The 19,094-nt window shown below is 36.1% G+C and overlaps 1 protein-coding gene across 1 annotated transcript in view; it reads right to left on the bottom strand.

Moving 5' to 3' along the window:
• Positions 1 to 8,294, bottom strand: part of EYS (eyes shut homolog) — a 703,292-nt gene extending 694,998 nt beyond the window's left edge. The window contains exons 1-2 of the mRNA XM_030944777.1: positions 7,541 to 8,294; positions 5,275 to 5,388 (exon numbers count right to left, since the gene is read on the bottom strand). Coding sequence (XP_030800637.1) covers positions 5,275 to 5,388; positions 7,541 to 8,294 — 868 coding nt within the window. The remainder of the gene's footprint in view (positions 1 to 5,274; positions 5,389 to 7,540) is intronic.
• Between the last annotated feature and the right edge of the window lie 10,800 nt (positions 8,295 to 19,094).

Raw genomic sequence — 19,094 nt, 5'->3', positions numbered from 1 at the left:
ATAACTAGTGAACAACTCTAGGAAAGGACAGATATCCAAAAACTGCTGAGACTTTCTGTCTGTAAGGAGATGGGAAAGATTATCAGTCTGATTAGCAGCCTGATAATACAATCCTATCTTCTTATGTCTCTCATAGGTTAGAATATAAGAACTCAATATAGTGGAGATGCTGTAACTTCACAACAAATTCATTCATTTAATGTTAGTATGACTACTCTAATGATTTAATGTAGTTAAGATTTGGCAAGAATTACATTGCTTCTCCATATTAAAATAGCACAGTAACTTATTTAAAAAATAAAATTATTGTAATATAATTAATCCCAAATAAGTTATTCAGTTATAATTTCATTGCAAAGTAGGATATTAATAATCTTGCTGTGAAAAAAATTCTCTCCCTGAAAAAAAATATTTCAGAAACTTATTCATATGCAGAAAAGTAAACTACAAGAATCATGCATACCTGGTGTTTTCCCAGAGTAATTATACTCATCAGTTTTTAGGTGCTATGAAATATTCACTCATTACACTATTGAGTTGGTATACTCAATAAATATGACAATTACTTATAATTCAAAGTAAATCTATTATATAAGGGAAGAAAAGATTGTGATGGAAAGTTTATCAAAACTAATATGAAGTTTTCAAATATAGACTACGGAAGTGTGTAATGAAATCATACCAGGAGAGTACATTTGAGAAAAATTAAATCTATTTAGGTCAGACAACCTAATTCACGTCATTGGTGCAGCTTTGACAAAATCCTTTCATGTCCTTTCATCCTTTCATCCTTTGTCACTAGCTAAGATGAATTGATCTGCATCGTGTCTGGAAGAGTAAATACTAGTAGTAGAATTATCTAGGACTGAAGTGAAAACATATACAAGTAGACTAAGATAATCCCTTGATTGACAGGTGAGAAACTTCCAGTCAGAATGAAAAACTCCTCTCAATGAATACCACAAAATGCTGATGTCTTGCTGCAATTGTTGTGCCCTCTTATTGAGGGAGATGGATGGATTTGACCAAGAGGTGCGCTGGAAAGCTGAGCATAATGTCAAAGTAAAACATAGACAGTAGAAAAGCTTTTTACATAATGTTTTTAGGGGTATTATTAAGAATCCCTCAGGTATTAATTTGGACAATGAGTGTTCGTATTAGACAAATTTAACTATGAGGCTGTTAAAACAGTAATTGTGCAAACAATAAATTCTTTTCTTCTTTTATATATGTGTAAAAGTATCTTTCCATTAGTGACCTTTTTCAAAAGAGTCTGTGTGTAATTCACCAATTAAGCAAACAGACTGTTTTAAACTAAAGCACCTGGATGATAGAAGCTCTAGCATAGTGGCTTCAAGCAAAATCACTTCATTCTCATAGTATCTCCTGTCCCCCAAGTGAGGATGGAACTCATTATTGTCTGCAAAGAGGTCAATTGGACCATTGGGGAAGGCAGGAAATTCAAGTCTCTCTTACAGGAAGTGTGAAAAAATTCAATCTCAGGTGCTCTACAAAGGGTTGTTTTTTAACCAGTCCCATCTTCCCACCCAAGGAGCAAAACGCCACAAAGATTCAACAAACCATATTCAAATGGAAAACTCCTTCTCTTAATGCACTAAATGTTAGCTTGGGTAAGCCTACTGAGCAGTACCATTACAGAAGTAGCTAAGATATTGTTATTTCCTGTTGATTATGAATGAGTCACATTAATTTTCTATACATCTTCAGAACAGAACCATAACATCCATCAAAATTGTTGAGATATCCTCTTTGTATAAAAGACACTTGCTCTGGAGCCTGGAGAACTTCCTTCCCAGCTGCTAAATCCCAGCTCAGTGAACCCAAAGACCTGGGAGTCCCATCCATCCAATGACTGCCACTGCTGCTTTCCTGTTTGCAGGCTCAGCCAGCAGCCAAGATGAACATGTATGCCAGAGATGCACACAGGCAGAGGACACTAATTCAGCCAACTATATAGACTACCTGTTAATCCAATAACTACCCACAGATAAGGCATTGCCTTTACCAGCACCCACCCAGAACTCAGATAAAACATATGTACAAACAGCCAATTTTTAGTCCTCTTCTCTGACTGATAGGGATGGAAGTTTGCTAGTAAAAATACTCAGCCCCTTACTGTTTATTTCAAAAGCATTGACACATTTCTGAACCCCTTCAATACACAGTCCCTTATCCTCTGATTCACAAAGACCAACATTTTTGTGAACCCATTCAATAGCAGTGTGGGACCTCAGCTCATCTCATATTGACACCCAGATCCTGTGCCTCCGCTTGACAATCCTGCTTGAAGGGTGCTAATGAATTGCACATGCAGACACACATGTGCACATGCACATCTGCACACACACTCAGAGACCAGCTTAGAGAAAAATATAAACATTTTATCTTCCAAGTGGCTCCTGCCAGTGCACACAGGCCCTGGCACCCTTGCTACCCTCTTCATTTGCTGGTGCTGAGACTCTCCCCTGCTCAATTGGCACTAGGCATGTGAGCCACCATCACCCAGAGTCTGATGCCCTTTGCTGGCACAAAATTGACTCTGTTCAGACACACACTCCTACAATCTGTGGTCTCCCTTCAGCTTGCTGATGCTGAGACCCTCATTTACTCCAAGTGCTGGCACCAAAGTTATTAGGACCACTATCACCAGTGGTCTAACTCAAATTGCAGACACCAAATTCAGGCACTTTTTCTCTCCAGTTCTGGCATTGGAACCTTAGAACACATAGATGGGGAGAGAGTGAGATTATATGGAAAGAGAGTAAAGAAGAGAATAAAAAGAATTGATAGACTACAGCGATTCAGTGCAGGTCTCAGTCAGACGAGAGTATTAAGCAGCAACTTCTTACACACCACCAGCCTGTTTTTCCCTCCTTTCTCTCTGCACCCACCCCATCTTTGTTTTACTCATATTCCCTTCCTTTAAATATTTCTTAATAAGTCTAAAGGTTCAAATTTTGGTATGAATTGGAGTATTCAATCATAAGAATACTGACAAACCTAATGCTAGACCTAATGCCCTGTTATGTTAAAAATCTTCCTTCAGTAAAGAGTAAAGAGAGTTTTGAGAACTCAATGAATGAGCAAATCAGTTAAGAAAAAGAAAAATATATAATTGAAATAAGAATTTACATTCCTTGTAGACCCATTCTATCCTTGTGAACATAACAACTTGGACCCAGCAACTTTTACTTATTTTGGATAAATGCTTTCAGAGCATTTTTACTTTATTATAATTTTATTTACTTCCCATCAATATAGAGTAACACATATATTTAATATTTTCATTCAGATCATGTGAATTAGTGTCTTGACTCATTTTAGAAAAAAGATAGGACAAAGTTTACAAAATCTTTAACGTAACGTGCACAGTCTTGTTTGCATGTTTTGTTTTCTGTGTGCAAGTTCAACATCAAGACAGAAGAATGTTTGGCATTTTCTGCCAATTTCACACAATTAAAATAGCATTCAAATTACAAGATTCATAATTACACAACTCACCTTGGCTGAGACTACAATACAGCTGCAATGCAGCAACAATAGGAAAATGTCTGTTTTCCTAAAAAAAAGTCTTTTTCGTGTAGTAGTATTCTTTTAGATAGCTATTCTTCAAATTGCCTTTGTGCTAGCAAGCACCTTTATGCAGGACCATAGGAAGACATATAGATTTAAGCCACCACACTTGGTGAGTAAATAATTGTAAAATTATACTGTATGTTAGTCAATCAGTCCTCTTATACTACAGAACCAGAAAAAAATTATTAAAATCTTTCTCCTCCTAAGATACTTATTCTTAGAAACAAGAAAGGATTCCCCTTTTTTTTTTACTAAGTGGAGAATAAAAAGGCAGCTAGTTACACTCATAGTCTCCTTTTTTTCCTTCTCAATCCTTATCAGCTATTGCAAAGTAGGTTGCAGTGTATCTTGCCCTCCAGTAGTTAAGAATATTAAACCATTTTCATGTCATTATAGATATATATTTACTGCATCCTCCAGTCTCATTTCTCCCATCCCTCACTGTGTCAAAATTGCAAGGATAAAAAAATTTTTGTAGGGAAAATTTCAAAAGTGATGCTTCTACACAAGTTGTGTGAAAGGACAAAGGTAAGTGTTCTAAAAAGATACGGACCATGATGGGGTGGAAAACCAGTTCTAGAAAACTTTACTAATGGATTTTTTTTTTTGAAAAAAGAGTGAGGTTTTTTTCAATTTTCTCAGAATTATGCTGACCATAATGCTTCTATAGTGAAAGAAAGGGAAGAAAGGGAGAATATCAAACAGATTTACTAAGAATTTAGAATTCAGCAGGTCTATCCCATTTTTTTAAAATATATTTCTATACAGACAATTAAAATATTGACAAGGGTCTTCAGTCTTTCACTATGAAAATAAAGATTGGCTCTTTGATCCCCCTAACTCCATTATGTTTTGGTTTTTTTTCTTTTAACTCTTCATTTCAATGTAATGATTTCTTTATATTCTATAATTGACAAGATAAGTGATGCATCCAAGAAATATACATTTTGAAAATTTTCCTGTCTTTGGATATTCAAGAGCTAACTTTATACTTAGCTCCTTCTTAAAGAATGTTCTTCTGAGTGTTACTTCTTTTCTCACATCCATACAGTGAACGTCTGTTGTGAAGCACAAGAATAGTTTTTCACTGCTATCCTAATCCCCCAAAAAAGTGTTTACAAGAGATGGGTTTAGATACATTTTTTCATTCAACTTTTCTTATGAAAATATCTTATTTGTCCCCTATATAGTAAATAAACCACTTATCTTCTTCCTTTTTAATCAAGTTGCACCCCTAAATCATGACATTATTGACTCTTTAGGTTATTTCCATCTTATATTTCTAGTACCTATAAGAGGATAATGAAATTAGGAATAAAAATGTATTCAAATTCATCCACACAGGAAGAGTTCCGAATCTTGATATCTCTGTATTTGAGAACCAGGGAGTCAGTGATTAAGAGTCTTCCTCTGTTATTCTGCCAATAGAAGAAAGGTTCTTGTGGATGGCATCTGATTATGAAAAGCTTCTATCATTTATATGTTTTTACTTCAGTACATGAGTAATTTGGAAGTCTGATTTTTATATTTTACAAAACCTATTTTTACAAAATCTAAGGATATGTCAATCTGTGCAATAATCATCAAAAATAACTGCTTTAATAAAGCAAAAGTTCATACCATTACTATAACAGATAAAATTATTATTGTAAGAGAGGGAAAAAAGATGTTTCCTACCTGTAAAGCCCTTGTCACACTCACAAAGAAAAGTGTTTGGAGTAACATTGATGCAGTTACCATTGAAACATGTGGATGGCTGGCATTGTCCAACTATTTCTGTGCAATTTTTACCTGTGTCAAAGGAATAATAGGAACATTGGAGTTTAGTAAATATTTAGGGAATTTGGTGAACATTTTATAAACATAAAATTTATAGCTACAATATAGATAGGCAAATGGATAGAAAGGTATTTGTGCCAACATTGTTCATTAGTTTGCACCAAACTTACTGAACTTCTAAGAAAAGGCAGAAAGATATCAATCTACTTTTGTGCTCACATACTGTGCTTAACCTCATCTAACATATAGTGACAAATTCATATATACCTTAAAAGGCAGAAGAGCTACTAGAACTGTAGTATTTATTTCTTTTTAACATGAATCTAACTTACAGTTTCTTTCAGCATTGAGAACAAAAGATGTCCTTATGCGGAGTGGAAATGTGAGATTTTTTTTTAATATGCAGCTTTCTGGAAATTACAATTCCAGTTGTAAGCTGTTTATGCTATTATAGCATACAAGTCTAAATACCATTTAATTATGCTTGCCTCTTGAATTACTACCATGACATTATTCACACTTCAAAAAGTGTTCAAATTTCTAATAGACTTTATGTTATGGGAGGAACTTTTTCCTCCTTTACTCTTGTGCAGCCCTGCCCATAATATATGGTGATTTAGTCTCCTAATTCTTGTTTGCATCCAGCTTATTTATGAGACCAATATTGTCAGCTGATGACATTACCTAAAACTTTCCCATATCAGCTAAAAAAATGTTTTAAGCATTGCTTGTTGATAGCATTAAGCATGATGATTGCTTTTAACAGAATTGCTTCCAAATTTTTTTCATTAATTTGAGTTCAATTAGTACCAGACACTTTTGGTACTGTTATTTTCAAAGCATTTTACACAGCCTCCAGTAATGATAAAGGAAATATAAAACATACTGCATACCATCAATGTTTTCCACTATCTTATTACACTGTTCATAATTATAAAAAAAAATTTCTCACAACATTGACTTATTCATACCTGCATAATCTTCCATTGGCAAATGCATTAGTAACCAAATTATTATGCACTTTGAAAAGCAATTAAAAATAAATTACAGCAATCTTTATGCAACATAAGCTTCATTTCTATGAAGTGTATTCTATGAACCTCACTCCTTCCTAAGCCATCAGCTGTGCTTCATAGCATAGCATCACTATTGTGAGACCACAAAAATTCAGTTCGACAGAGGAACATTTCAGGAATCCTGGTCCACAAATAAAAAAGAGCTACAATGATTCTTTTTTGATGAGAATGAATATTTCTGGTACTTTCTATAACATACCCAAACTCTATTGGTCTGAATGCAGGAACAACATCCCCATAATTTCCTTAATCTATTTTTTTCCTCCATGAAATAAAAGTAATGATTAGATAAGAGTTTACCCAGTTATGTTGTATTCTGTGGTACGGTAATCCAAACACAAATTCAGTTTGTTCTGATGAGTTTCGGGTAAGTGCTGCAATATTTCCTTGGAGGGTTACTTGATTTTTGTTTTTTCATTTGTGACATATTTATTTGATAATAACAGTATGTTTAATAAATTGCCTTTGAAAACAACTTTAGAGGACAGAACAATCTGGAAGAAAGTACTAAGTATTTTATTTTGCTTGTTCTTCTAAGTTAAGGTTTGACCTTTCAGTTAAACCAAATTTTGATATTAAAAAATTCACTAATGTAATCTGAAAGGTCTTTAAATGAAAATGGAGGGGAGTTCTGACTGGTTGAATGAAATCATTATTCATTTCAATAAAGTCACTCTTTTCTACCGGTTTGATTAACCAGCTATTTTCAGGGGACCTTACTCCAAATGATTTATGTTGTTTGGTCTCATAACCTGAACTGCAGAACAAAAAAAGTAAAACAGTTACTTCTGTAAATCAAGAAGCATTTATTTATGTCTCATGCTTAAGTAGGAAAGAAGCACGATAAGAACTTATTCTGTTCTTCTCTACAATGTATTTATGAATGTCTGCAAGTGCAAACTGTCTTCAAATGCCTGCACAGTCTCGCATAAGTGACATCATGTAAAAGAGACCCTGCAGGTATGGTAGCAGCCATGGGCAATCAAATGATACAAAAGTCTTTCTAGTGTTGTTCCTATTGTTTTATCACATTTTAAGGAAAGTGTATGATCTATATAATGTTTACCCCTAGAGGAGAAAAGAAATACCTGAAAATTTTGGAGGACATGTGCATTCGTAAGAATCTCCCAAAAGTTCTGATTTCTCAGTGCAGGAGGCATTGTTGTGGCAAGGTTTAGTGGAGCATATATCAAACTTCTGGCAGAACGTTCCCGAATACTGTGAGAAACAGTGGCAATTATATGTTTTCTCCCAAACGTGGCTTAGACATTTTCCATGCCCAGAGCACAGTGGTGCACCCAGAGACTGTTGGCAAAGCTGCTGCTTCACGGTAACGTTCAGACGAAGGCCCATGTTGCACAATAGTGGACCTCTCTTGTGAAGTTCTGCAAAATAGTGAGTTCCAACACCAAGCCAGTTAGGGTCCACTTGGTGCAGTCCTCTTATCTGGCAAACAAAAATCAACTGCTCTTGAAGAAAACCAGCTTTAGGGCAGTGAATAAATTCTTCCTTGGAGACATTTATCAGATTCATTCCGTAAGACTGAAAGGACAGCTCAGAGGAGATGAAGAGACTATCACCTAATTGAAGCTGTAAAGGGCATATCTGAGGAATACTGAGGTTATGTTCTTCAGAGATTTCACCACTAATACTTTTATTCATATTCCAGCATTCAGTGTAAAAGTCTGAACAGATGTTTTCCCTTGGTGTCCATTTTATTACAATAGGTTTTGGTTCTGTTCTCCATTCAGTAATCATTTGTCTCTCACATATTACCTGCCCATTGACAATGCAAAGTTGAAGAAAGCACACTACCGTGCAATATGCTGATTTCATAGTCATCATTTCACCTGACCAATAGAAGTTTCCTTTCACATATGCTTCATTACTGAGGATAACTTCAGAACACTTGTTCCTGAAGGTTCACGTGTATTTTCCACGGCACCCTAGGAATTCAAACAGAGGAAAATATTTCTGTTTCATACCAAATACAGTTGAATATTAAAACCACATTACAAAACAGAAAATGTACAACAAATCAAGGACAACATCTAACTGGTAATAGGAAATTGGAATAAGTCAAATGAACCAATCAGAACTCCAACACTGTAAAAAAAGTCAGTTTTTTCCTATTTTTATTCCTGCTAAAAATTTGATATTTATTTAGTGCATTTCATTGAACTTGTGTGCACAAGAGATTGAAGGCATACTTTTCACATTCCCTCCCTCTGATGATAGAATTAATGGTAATAAAGTTAAGACAGCGCATCTGCAGCAAAACAAGGAACTAAACAAGAACATCGAAGTTCTGGTTATAAACTTTAACCATAAATATTTTTCTAATAATCATTTAATAGTTTATTATAAAAGTAGATATTCCAAAGATGTAGGCCTGAGAATTTTTGCTTTTTAAAGAAAACATGCAATCACTACTCAACTCTTTTCTGTTCTTATATATTTAACAGAACCCTTCATTAAATCCTTACTTTTCAAAGAATATATTTGAAAAGCAAATGTCCTTAATCATATGCTTGAGACTTTTATGCATTACTTTCAAAGACAACAGATTACAGAGTCCTCCAGGACTATTTAATTTATAGACTAGCCTTTTCTATGCCTTGAATATATCTAGCAATTTTTATTGCATCGAGATGAGTGATTACAGAAAGAAAACCAAAATAATATTATGAAGCTTCTGCTTGGAGTCATAATGAAAATGATGAAAATGCAATATTATGTTAAATACCATTGAAATTTTCAATAGCTTTGCATTAGTAATACCTTAATTTTTCTAAAATACAAAGTTTTTTCTCTCTTTTAGTCTTTTTTCCCTTCAGTATCCTTATCTGACATTCTCAGATATTTATATTCCCCTTTAAGATAGTGGCCGCTAAACTGACATTTACAAATGAGAACGTTTTTCTAAAGAAAACTTATCTTACAAGAGAAGCCATTCAATGTAAATAAACAATAGCATTTATAGTTTGAAATTTGTTCCCGTTCCTTTCATTTTTGCACAGCACATGTAAAATAATGTGGATGCATATTTTTCTACACCTACACACATGTAGTTTTATTTGGTTTGCATGGTCTGGTTTTGGTAGGGGGAGGGTTAGAGGAGTGGCTTTTTCAATGTCCAGCAGAGCCAGCCAGCCAGCCGGTCAATACTAGACCAATCACAGAAATGGTGATAAGTTCTATGAGATAAAAGTTTTAAGAAGAAGAAGAAAAAGTTATTGTGCTGTTGCAACTGAAGCCAGAGAAGAGCAGAGTGTGAATATGTGAAAGGAACATCTCTGCAGATACCAAGGTCAGTGCAAAAGAAGGGGTAGGAGGTAGAGCTGAGATTCCCCTGCAGCCCCCGGTGCAGCCCATGGTGAGGCAGCTGTGCCCCTGCAGCCCATGGAGGGCATGGGAATGCAGAGATCCACCTGCAGCCCTTGGAAGAGAACCACACCAGAGCAGGTGGATGCCCGAGAGCAGGCTGTGAACTTGTAGGACATCCAGGACATCCATGCTAGAGCAGATTCCTGGTAGAAATCTGCAGACCTGTGGAAGGAGGAGCCCATGCTGGAGCAGGTTTCCTGGTAGAACTTGAGACCCTGGGAGGAACTCATGATGCAGCCACCTATTCCTGAAGGATGAAAAGTAATGGAAAAGTATTCCTCACTGCAGCACTTTGTAGAGAACTGTTGCCTGTTGGATGGACTCACACTAGAAAAATTTGGGGGGAACTGTCTTCCTTGGAAACTCCCCATGCTGGAGCAGGGGAAGGACTTCTCTTCTGGAGCAGCGGCAGCATCAACCTGTGGTGAACTGACCATAATCCTCATTCCCTCTCTCCCTGTGCTACTGAGGTAGGAGGTAGAGCTGGGGAAGATGCAGGGGTGGGGGGAAGGTATTTTTAAGGCCTTAGTTTACTTCTCATTATTCTGCCCCAATTTTTTAGTAATAAAATCAATTAATATCTCTAATTCAAATCTGTTTTGCCCATGACTGTATCTGGTAAGTGATCATTCTCTGTCTTTATCTCAAGTCACAAACCCTTCATTATATTTTCTCTCCTCTGTCCAGTGTGGAGGAAAGTGATGGAATGGTTTTGGTGGGTGCCTGGCATCTACCCAAGGTCAACAGACTACACTGGTTTATCACAAAAGGACATGTGGATTATGATGCAATGGTGCATGATTTCCTTAAATGTCCTCACTTTCCCCAAAGACCTTCAAGTGTATTTTGGTCCATACTCTGGACTAGGCTGAAAGATCAAAGGACTTTCAAAGGACAAAGTAAAGATACTGAAACCTTTAGTTGAAGAATTTTAAAAAACTTAATGATCTGATGGCAATTATAGGATAACATTAAAGGGTCATATTCAGTCTCTCCTATTTCTATCTAAATTGGGATGAAAACATCTAAAATGTAGCTATGTCCTATTAATAATATGCTGAAAATGTGAACCTGTCCCAATGACCTTTGTGCAACAGAGTGGCCAGCACTGTTTAAGATATCAGAAAAGTGTGGACTCTAACTAACTAATAGTACTAACAGGGGACTGGAGTTAAGAATATTAAACTCAGAAGGGGTACAAACTATATTTTGACCCTTCTCCCAGAATAGTCTTCATTTTAATTTAATTACTGGATCCAAATTTTGCCTTCAAAGGGTTTCAGTACTCTAGCCACATGGCTCCAAAGCTAGGCAAGTATGTAAATACTAATTTCCTCTTTCTGCCTCTGTATTTTCACCTCTGGGAATTAACTCCCCATAGAAAGAAAGAAAGGACACAGATCTGCAAAAAAACTACTATTCTTGCTGCTGAATACTCATAATCTTTCTATTTTGAGACCACTCCATTATCTTCATAATCTTATGATGTTCAAAGATACCATTACATAAAGGGGTATCAAATGTGTAGCTTGGGTAATTTAGCATTTTTTTTTCTTTTAAGGTAGCAGTCTTGAACTATTATGTTCATTATAACTGCTATTACATCTGTTACTGTTATCAGATATAGAAGTCTATGGTCTGTATATTGCATAGATTTATAAATCCTACATTCAGCAGCCCATCTTTTCACACCTATTTCATAATGAGATTTTCTCAGGTGTCACTAAAATAGGCCTTTACAAAAGATTATTTTTACTTTTAGACACATCAAAAAGAAAGCTGTTGCATGTCTAATGCAGAAGAGTTCTTGCCCACTTACATTTTGTCCTTCATTCATGTAATTATGCATCATTCTGGTGTCATATAAAAGTCATTTTTACTGGTAATGAAAATGTGCTTCATTACAATATTTATATGGGATAAATCTTAACTATTTAAAAATAAGTGGTTGATAGCATTTTAACAGTTTTTATTCTTCACAAAATCATTATTAGTCTTCATGCATAAGAAAATAAAAAAATATTTAAATAAAAATATTAAGAGCCCTATAACTAATAATAATAAACAAAATAAAATTAAACAAAATTAAATAAACAAAAACATCTTGTAAAAGCAATGAAAAAACCTGAAAGAATATAGAAAATAAATACCAAGAGATTGATTTTTAGCAATAAAAGCATGAAGGAAACAAAATTATAGTGAAGAGTATAAAAAGTAAAAAGCTCTGTATGAAATACAGTTATAATATAGAAAATCAGCAAAAAAATTAAATAACTGCAAAATGCTGATGCCATCTAATGAGATAAAATGAAGTCATGTGATGAAATTTGAAAGGGATTATGACAACTGTTATACCTTACACCTGCTTTTGGCAAGGATAAAATCTTCCTATTTATAAGCCCAGCTGGGTCCATGTAATTGATGAAGTCTAAGAAAATTTCAAGACTGGGATTTGTATGGACACAGAGATACTTGAAGAAAATCTGACTCTTAAACTTAAATAAGGCTGGGTGAAAAGCAGCGCAAAGCTCTATTTTGCACTAGAGAAGAATAAAGCAGGTAGATTTATTCTTCAACAAAACTTCAACAAAAATTAATCCCAAATGATTGCATTCCTGTCTAGCATTTTAAGAATTATGTGTTCTTTCCATTAATAACTGGTATTACATATTAATAACAAAAAATACAGTGCATTATAAGTGAGATTGGAGAAACACCCACAGATGATATTTGACTTTAGCAACTTCTCAGGAAAAGAAAATCTGTCAAAAAAGAGAATAACCAGGAAATGTTTAGTAACATCATGCCACCATGTTTTCGTCAGGAATGAACCTCCTCTTTTCACCTTTCCACATGTTGCATGACCCCTTTGTTCAATGCCTTCCTGTGCTTGAGCAGCTTTGGTAGGATGGACTGCAACCTTGGATCAGAGATATGAAGTAACTGAGAGGATGCTGTTGAGGGGGCAGGGGATGCTTTGTGAGTGGCCCCCTGCCTTCCTCAGGAGCTGCATTTAAGCTCAAATTCTGATCTTTGATACTCATCTGGGCCTATGCTGCAAGTGAGCAGGTACCTGCCCTTATACCTTGATTACTTGGGCCTTGACCCTGTCCTAAATATTTGACTTACTCTCTTGAGCACCTGTCTCCTTGCTGTTTATGTGCCTGGGTAGCGCTGGACTGTTGGCTGCCTCTGAGCACCATTCCCAGACACTCTTTTCCCCATATGGATGCTGTGTGATGGTGCCTCTTGTCACTGATATCACTGATGTCACTCTCCTCTTCCAGCACTCCACCCTTGCATGGCAGCCCATGTTTTCTGCTCCACAGTACTGTGGTATTTTCTTTTTTTTATTTCTGGTGTGTATTTAAAAACATAAAATTTAAGCATGATGTAATAGGTATATATAATAAAGGAAAAGCCATAAATTACGATACCTGCAAAATTTTACCTCCACTCTCTGTCTTTGCAATATGCACTAATATTCTAAATTATATACCAAGTGGTCCTTTGTACCTTTTTATTTTTCATCACAAAATTAATAAATCTTAGTAAATTCTGCATTATTTATGCCAATCCTAATTACTTGCAAATGATTCCTTGTTTACTAGACAACATTTAAAACATATGGCATTTGTTTAAACAATATTGAACATGCTAGACAGTGAATTTACCAACACCTCAAAATACACAACCCTTATTTCTACCTTGTAGTTGTACTGTAAATATAGACAGAGTAGTGATGCAGACAGTGTTGAACTTGCTTATCAGGGTTTCTGGTGGCTAGTCTTTAATGGTAGGCATAACAGTATTAAGCCAGGGAATCTTACTTTACTCTAGTTTACTGTTAGGTGCCATGGTTTAACCCTGTCTGACAACTAAGCCCAACACAGCTGCATGCTTATTTCCACCTATTGTGATGAGGGACAGAGTCAGAAGGGTAAAAATGAGAAAACTTGTGACTTGCAATAAAAACAGTGTAGTAGGTAAAGCAGAGACTGTGCATACAAGCAAAGCAAAGCAAGGAATTCACACCTTCTCACGGGCAAGCAGGTGTCCAGCCATCCCCAGGACAGCAGAGCTCCATCAAACATAGCGGTGACTTGGGAAGACTAACAGTGTAACACAAAAATGCCCCCTGATGTCCTTTTCCCCCCAGCTTTATCTGCTGAGCACAACACCTTAAGTTGTGTATGGAACGGTATGGAACATCTCTTTGGTCACTTGAGGTAAGCTGTCCTAGCTGAGATCCCTCCCAACTCCTTGCATACACTCAGACTCCTCACTGCGAGGTGCGGAGCAGAAAAGACCTTGGTTCTGTATAGGCACTGTTTATCAGCACTGTTTTCATCACAAATCAAAAGCACAGCTCCATACTGACTCTTATGAAGAAAATAAACTCCAATCCAATCAAAACCAGCTTACCAGCCAGCCTAAAATTCTGTTTAGCAGTTCTGATAGTGAGAAAAATGATCACGGAAACAACACATACACAATCAATCTTTGTGCCCACACTCAAGTGTCTGGAGTCTCTCCCAGTTCCTCCAGGATACATGGAGGAGGTTTTGGTGTAGTATGTAACACAACTTTTTCTGCTGCCCTTTGCTTAGTACTTATGATACTTGTTTCTACACTCCTAGGACATTAAGCTGACCTTGGCTGAAGTCTCTGAGGATGTCCATACCCCCATGTCATAATGTCTCTGCACCAACCTATCCAGCCTCTATGAGCTCCCAGTGCCTTCCATAGGTATGCCTGAAAAGGGCCAGGAGTTCCTCCAGCGTGATGACAGCTTTGCACAGATGGGTTTCCTCACCTAGAGACTTCAGGAAACATCTATGAGGAGCAGAAGGTAGTTGGTGGCCTGATTTCATAAGAACCCTACTACTCAAAACCAGTCCCCTATGCCTGTTATACCCCACATGGCTCTCATTTACTTCACTCGCAGTTTTTCATGCCCAACAAAACAGTATAAGGACTAAAAATCTGCCAAAAAAGGCAGTTGAAGAAGTTATAGAAGAAAAACAGATCCTAGAAAAAGTGTTTCAAGTGGCATGGCTTCCCCTAAATAAATCCATAAATACATACTCTTTTAATCTGTTTTCTTTATTGTAGTTTTCTTTCTAAGACCATGATGAAGCCCCTATGTGACCATGAGCGTGACTTGCAGAGGTCAAAGAGTGAGTAAAGAAAATTATCTGTAGTGGGAGATTGCAGCTACAATGTACATTAGAAAAATAGCATGACACAGTTTAAATAAAGATTAAATTTCTATGTAGGATCTTTTACTGTTTCATGGAGCAGTAGATTGAAAAACACAAAAGGCAAAGCAACTTCTGATGTGATTCTAGTTAAGTGTGTATCTTTAGCAGTGGCCATCAGGTACTTGAATACAAAATGCCTGCAGAAAGAATTAAATTGAAAAAAGGTCAACAGTTGTCCTCAGTTTCTAAAAGAGAAACAATTAATGACTTAATTTGTTAAGAGAACACTTAAAATTTGGCAATGTTATTAAGTGCCCAGGGGAAAAAGGGAAATTATATAAGGATACTGTATTAAAAATAAATTTAAAAATTGGTCAGGGCTTGAAAGTAGATAAAAAGGAGCTGGTATATCTAAGAGTGTGGGAAGGAAAGCAAGAAGCATACCTTACAATCTGAAATTTCCTGAAAATAAACTAAATAAAAGCATCACAGAACCTTACAGGTTCAATGCAAAAAGAGATTCATATGCAAACACTAGAACGGAAAAATATTCCAAGAGCAAGTAATAGCATCAAAATCAACAACAAATCTCTAAAAAGACAGCAGTAATAGAAATCCCAATAGAGATTCTCCATAACCAACAAACATTCTAATGACAAACTTATTGTTCAGTTATGATACAGTGTCATACTAGATCATATTGGCACTCAGTGGTTGCAGTACAAACTAGAGAAGAAAAAAACCAATATCCCATGCTACTCAAAATTACATTCTCTCTTGTCCCACTGATCAATCTCCTGAATTTCACAGCTTTGTTGTATTCAGTCATGATGCTTATGGTGCCTGCGGATAAAAAAAAAGCTAGAAATATTAACAATGGAAATTAAGGAAAATACTGTGTTCTTGTGGTGAAATTCCTTTCTACTGTTTTTCTTAATCTACATCTAGGTCATATTTAGTTTATTGCACTACAGCTGTATTAAAAGAGAGAAGGCAGAAGTAGTTTTAAACATGTTTTGTGATTTAACACTGCTGTATGACAGTTTGACAACACAAGGTCCACAAACACGGACAAGAAACCTTGAGCCCTTATTAATTATAGCCCAATCACAGAACAAGGTCCTGGAAGTGACCATCAAGGAATATGATAAAGAGCATTGACATTCATTGAAATATGTATGGAGTATTTACTTCAGTTAAATTCCTTCAAACAGTTTGTCTGACTAGTGCTGTAAAAAGAATGAAGTCAAAACAGATAGAACAGGATACACATTTCTCACGTCCATCATCATGCTGCCTTTCATTTGGTTTTTAAACTTTGAAAGTATTTAGTCATGCCAGTAAAGCATGTACACTCATCTTTAAAGTAAAAACAGGATTTTCAAGGAGAATGCGTCAAAATTATGACGGGCAAAGTAACACTGCAAAAGGATTCTAAATGCAATAGAAAAGTTTACTGTATTTTCTTGTCTATAAAAGCAATATGTATATTTAAACTGGATTATCACTTTGTTTCCATTTCTTGGAGGTTTTGGAGTTCCTACAGCAGGTATTTCAGAGGTGCATTTACAGTAAATTTTTGTTAAGATCAAAAATATGCTTCTGAAGCTAACTTAAAATTACCATCACGTAGCACGCTTTAGTTTACTTAAGGCAGCAATCTCAAAATAAGTGAATCTTCAAATGGAACAAACCTGAAAGAAATGCTTGAAGAATGTACCTGATACACCCCAGTGAGTATGGATGGTTGATCCATATGTGTAAAGCTAGTCAGCAGGAAAACCCCTAAATGAACAATAGCATGAATATAATTTAGTGGTATCAGATAGCTTCACAGCTTCCCAGCTTCCTTTTAACGTCCTCTTATCTCTCCATACTGCTTGAAAACATAGGCAAATCTGTGAACTGAATGTGAACTAAAATAGAACTAGTTTCTTCACATATTCAAGGAGTTAAATTCTATTGTATTCAAAATAATTGATCCTTATTTACAGCAAAGGAATTAAGACCAATCTCCCTGAAAAATAGCACAAATCTTGAAAGGAAAATTAATTTTTATCAACTCCAGATAATACAGGCTAAGTGAATTCCATTCAATGCTCTGTTAGAGAAAGTATTAACTTGACTTTTTCATACTTAAGGAGCCATATTATTCAAGGATGTCTTGACTATTACAGTCCATTGTGTCCAACTTTAGTTGAGGCTAGATAGAAAGGAAGAATAAGATAATTGGAGACTCCTAGATGGCATAGAATCAAATAATGCCTTTGATTGGAAGGCATCTTAAGAACCATCTAGTTCCAACCTCCCTGCTGTGGGCAGAGACACCTTGCACTTGACCAGGTTGCTCAAAGCCCCATCCAACCTGGCATTGAACCCTGCCAGGGTTGGGGCAGCCACAGTTATTGACAATCTGTTCCAGTGCCTCATCACCCTCAAAGTACTGACCTTCTAACATCTACTCTAAACCTTCTACTCTTTGAACCCATTACTCTTTGCCATATTGCTACAGTTCCTGTTGGAGGGCCCCTCTCCATCTTCCTTATAGGCCCCCTTCAGATACTGGAAGGATATTATGAGGTCTCCATGCAACCCTCTCTTCTTCAGGCTGAGCAGCCCCAACGTTATCAGCCTACCATCACAGGAGAGCTACTCTAGGCTCCTTACCATGTCCTCTGTAGAAGATCCGAAGACAAGGAGCTAACATGCATGTCTCCAAACCAACAGCCAAATAACTATGGAGGCAAATAGGGATTGTTGGCAAGAACATGCTGCGAGAAAGGACCGGATGTGCCTGGAGAAGGAGCCCATACAGAGGCAGGCCAGCGCTTTTCTGGGACAAACTCCTTGTATGGGCTCCTGGAGAAGAGCACAGCACAAACTGGGGGTTGAGAAGCAGGCATGGATGGTTGACAAAAGAAGCCCCAGTAGGGATCTCAAGACCACCAAAAACCCTCCAAACCTAGCATGATAATGAATTTGAATAGAAAGAGAGAAACTCAGCCCCAGGACAGGGAAGACTTAGGTGTAAAAAGGCATCCCTATGAAGCCCAGGTGATGTATCTACATATGGCCTTGTCTGATACAATGGCCATTCTTAACACCATGTGTAAACAGAATTGTAGAATCATATAATCATTTAGGTTGGAAAAGACCTTTAAGATCATCAAATCCAGCTATAAACCTAACAGTGTAAAGACCAACACTGAGTGAACACAGGGAATACATACTCACTATAAATGACAATATTTAAAATCTATGTTCCTAATAGGCCTCTTGAAATACACTAATATATTTGACAGAAGCTTCTGTTTAATGATAGAATTAATAAAGTAATTCCATAATTTAATATATTTTAAATTAAATATACAACAGTACATCTAGGCAACAAGAGAAATTGGATAACTGGTTTATTGTTGCTAGGATTTTGCAAGTTAGTACTTTACAAGAATTAAATCATCACTGCTCCTCCAACTACTTTTTCACTTGCAGTGACTTGGAGGGATTGTAACTACTCATAGAGAATCTAGCTAAGGCTTTTTACTTAACTTCTTAGCTGTATTCTTAAAAGAATTGAAAAAAGAAAAAGAGGTACTTAATGCTGCTTATTAGAGTTATAGATAATTTTCTGTGGTTTTAGTTACCTCCACCATAACTCTTATAGGAATTCACAAAATAAAGAATATGGAGCAACTATTTTTCAGGGATAATAAAAAATCAGAAAGCTCACAATTTTCACCAATTGTATTTTGAAAAATCTGAGTAAATAGGCAGATGAGTCAGTCCTTCAAGGTCTTTGGAAATCACTATTAACAATGACTATGACTGCCGGTAACCTGAGTTCTAGCCATCTGAATTAAGCTTCAGCAGGTATATGGTGAAAATATTTTTCACATATGGCACAGAAAAGCAAAGTAAAACCTAAAGCCAACCCTTCTATTAGTCAAGGTGAGATAAATAGATTTTTAATCTAAATTTTGAAGAAGGTGTCATGTAACTTGTATAAGAGAATTTCAGTCTTTATGTCAAAATGAAAGAGCTAGCAAGTATA

This window comes from Camarhynchus parvulus, chromosome 3 (assembly GCF_901933205.1).
Source record: "Camarhynchus parvulus chromosome 3, STF_HiC, whole genome shotgun sequence".
Classification (NCBI taxonomy): Eukaryota; Metazoa; Chordata; class Aves; order Passeriformes; family Thraupidae; genus Camarhynchus; species Camarhynchus parvulus.
Note: the sequence above shows the minus strand (reverse complement) of the source record. Positions and strands in the feature narration are given on the sequence as shown.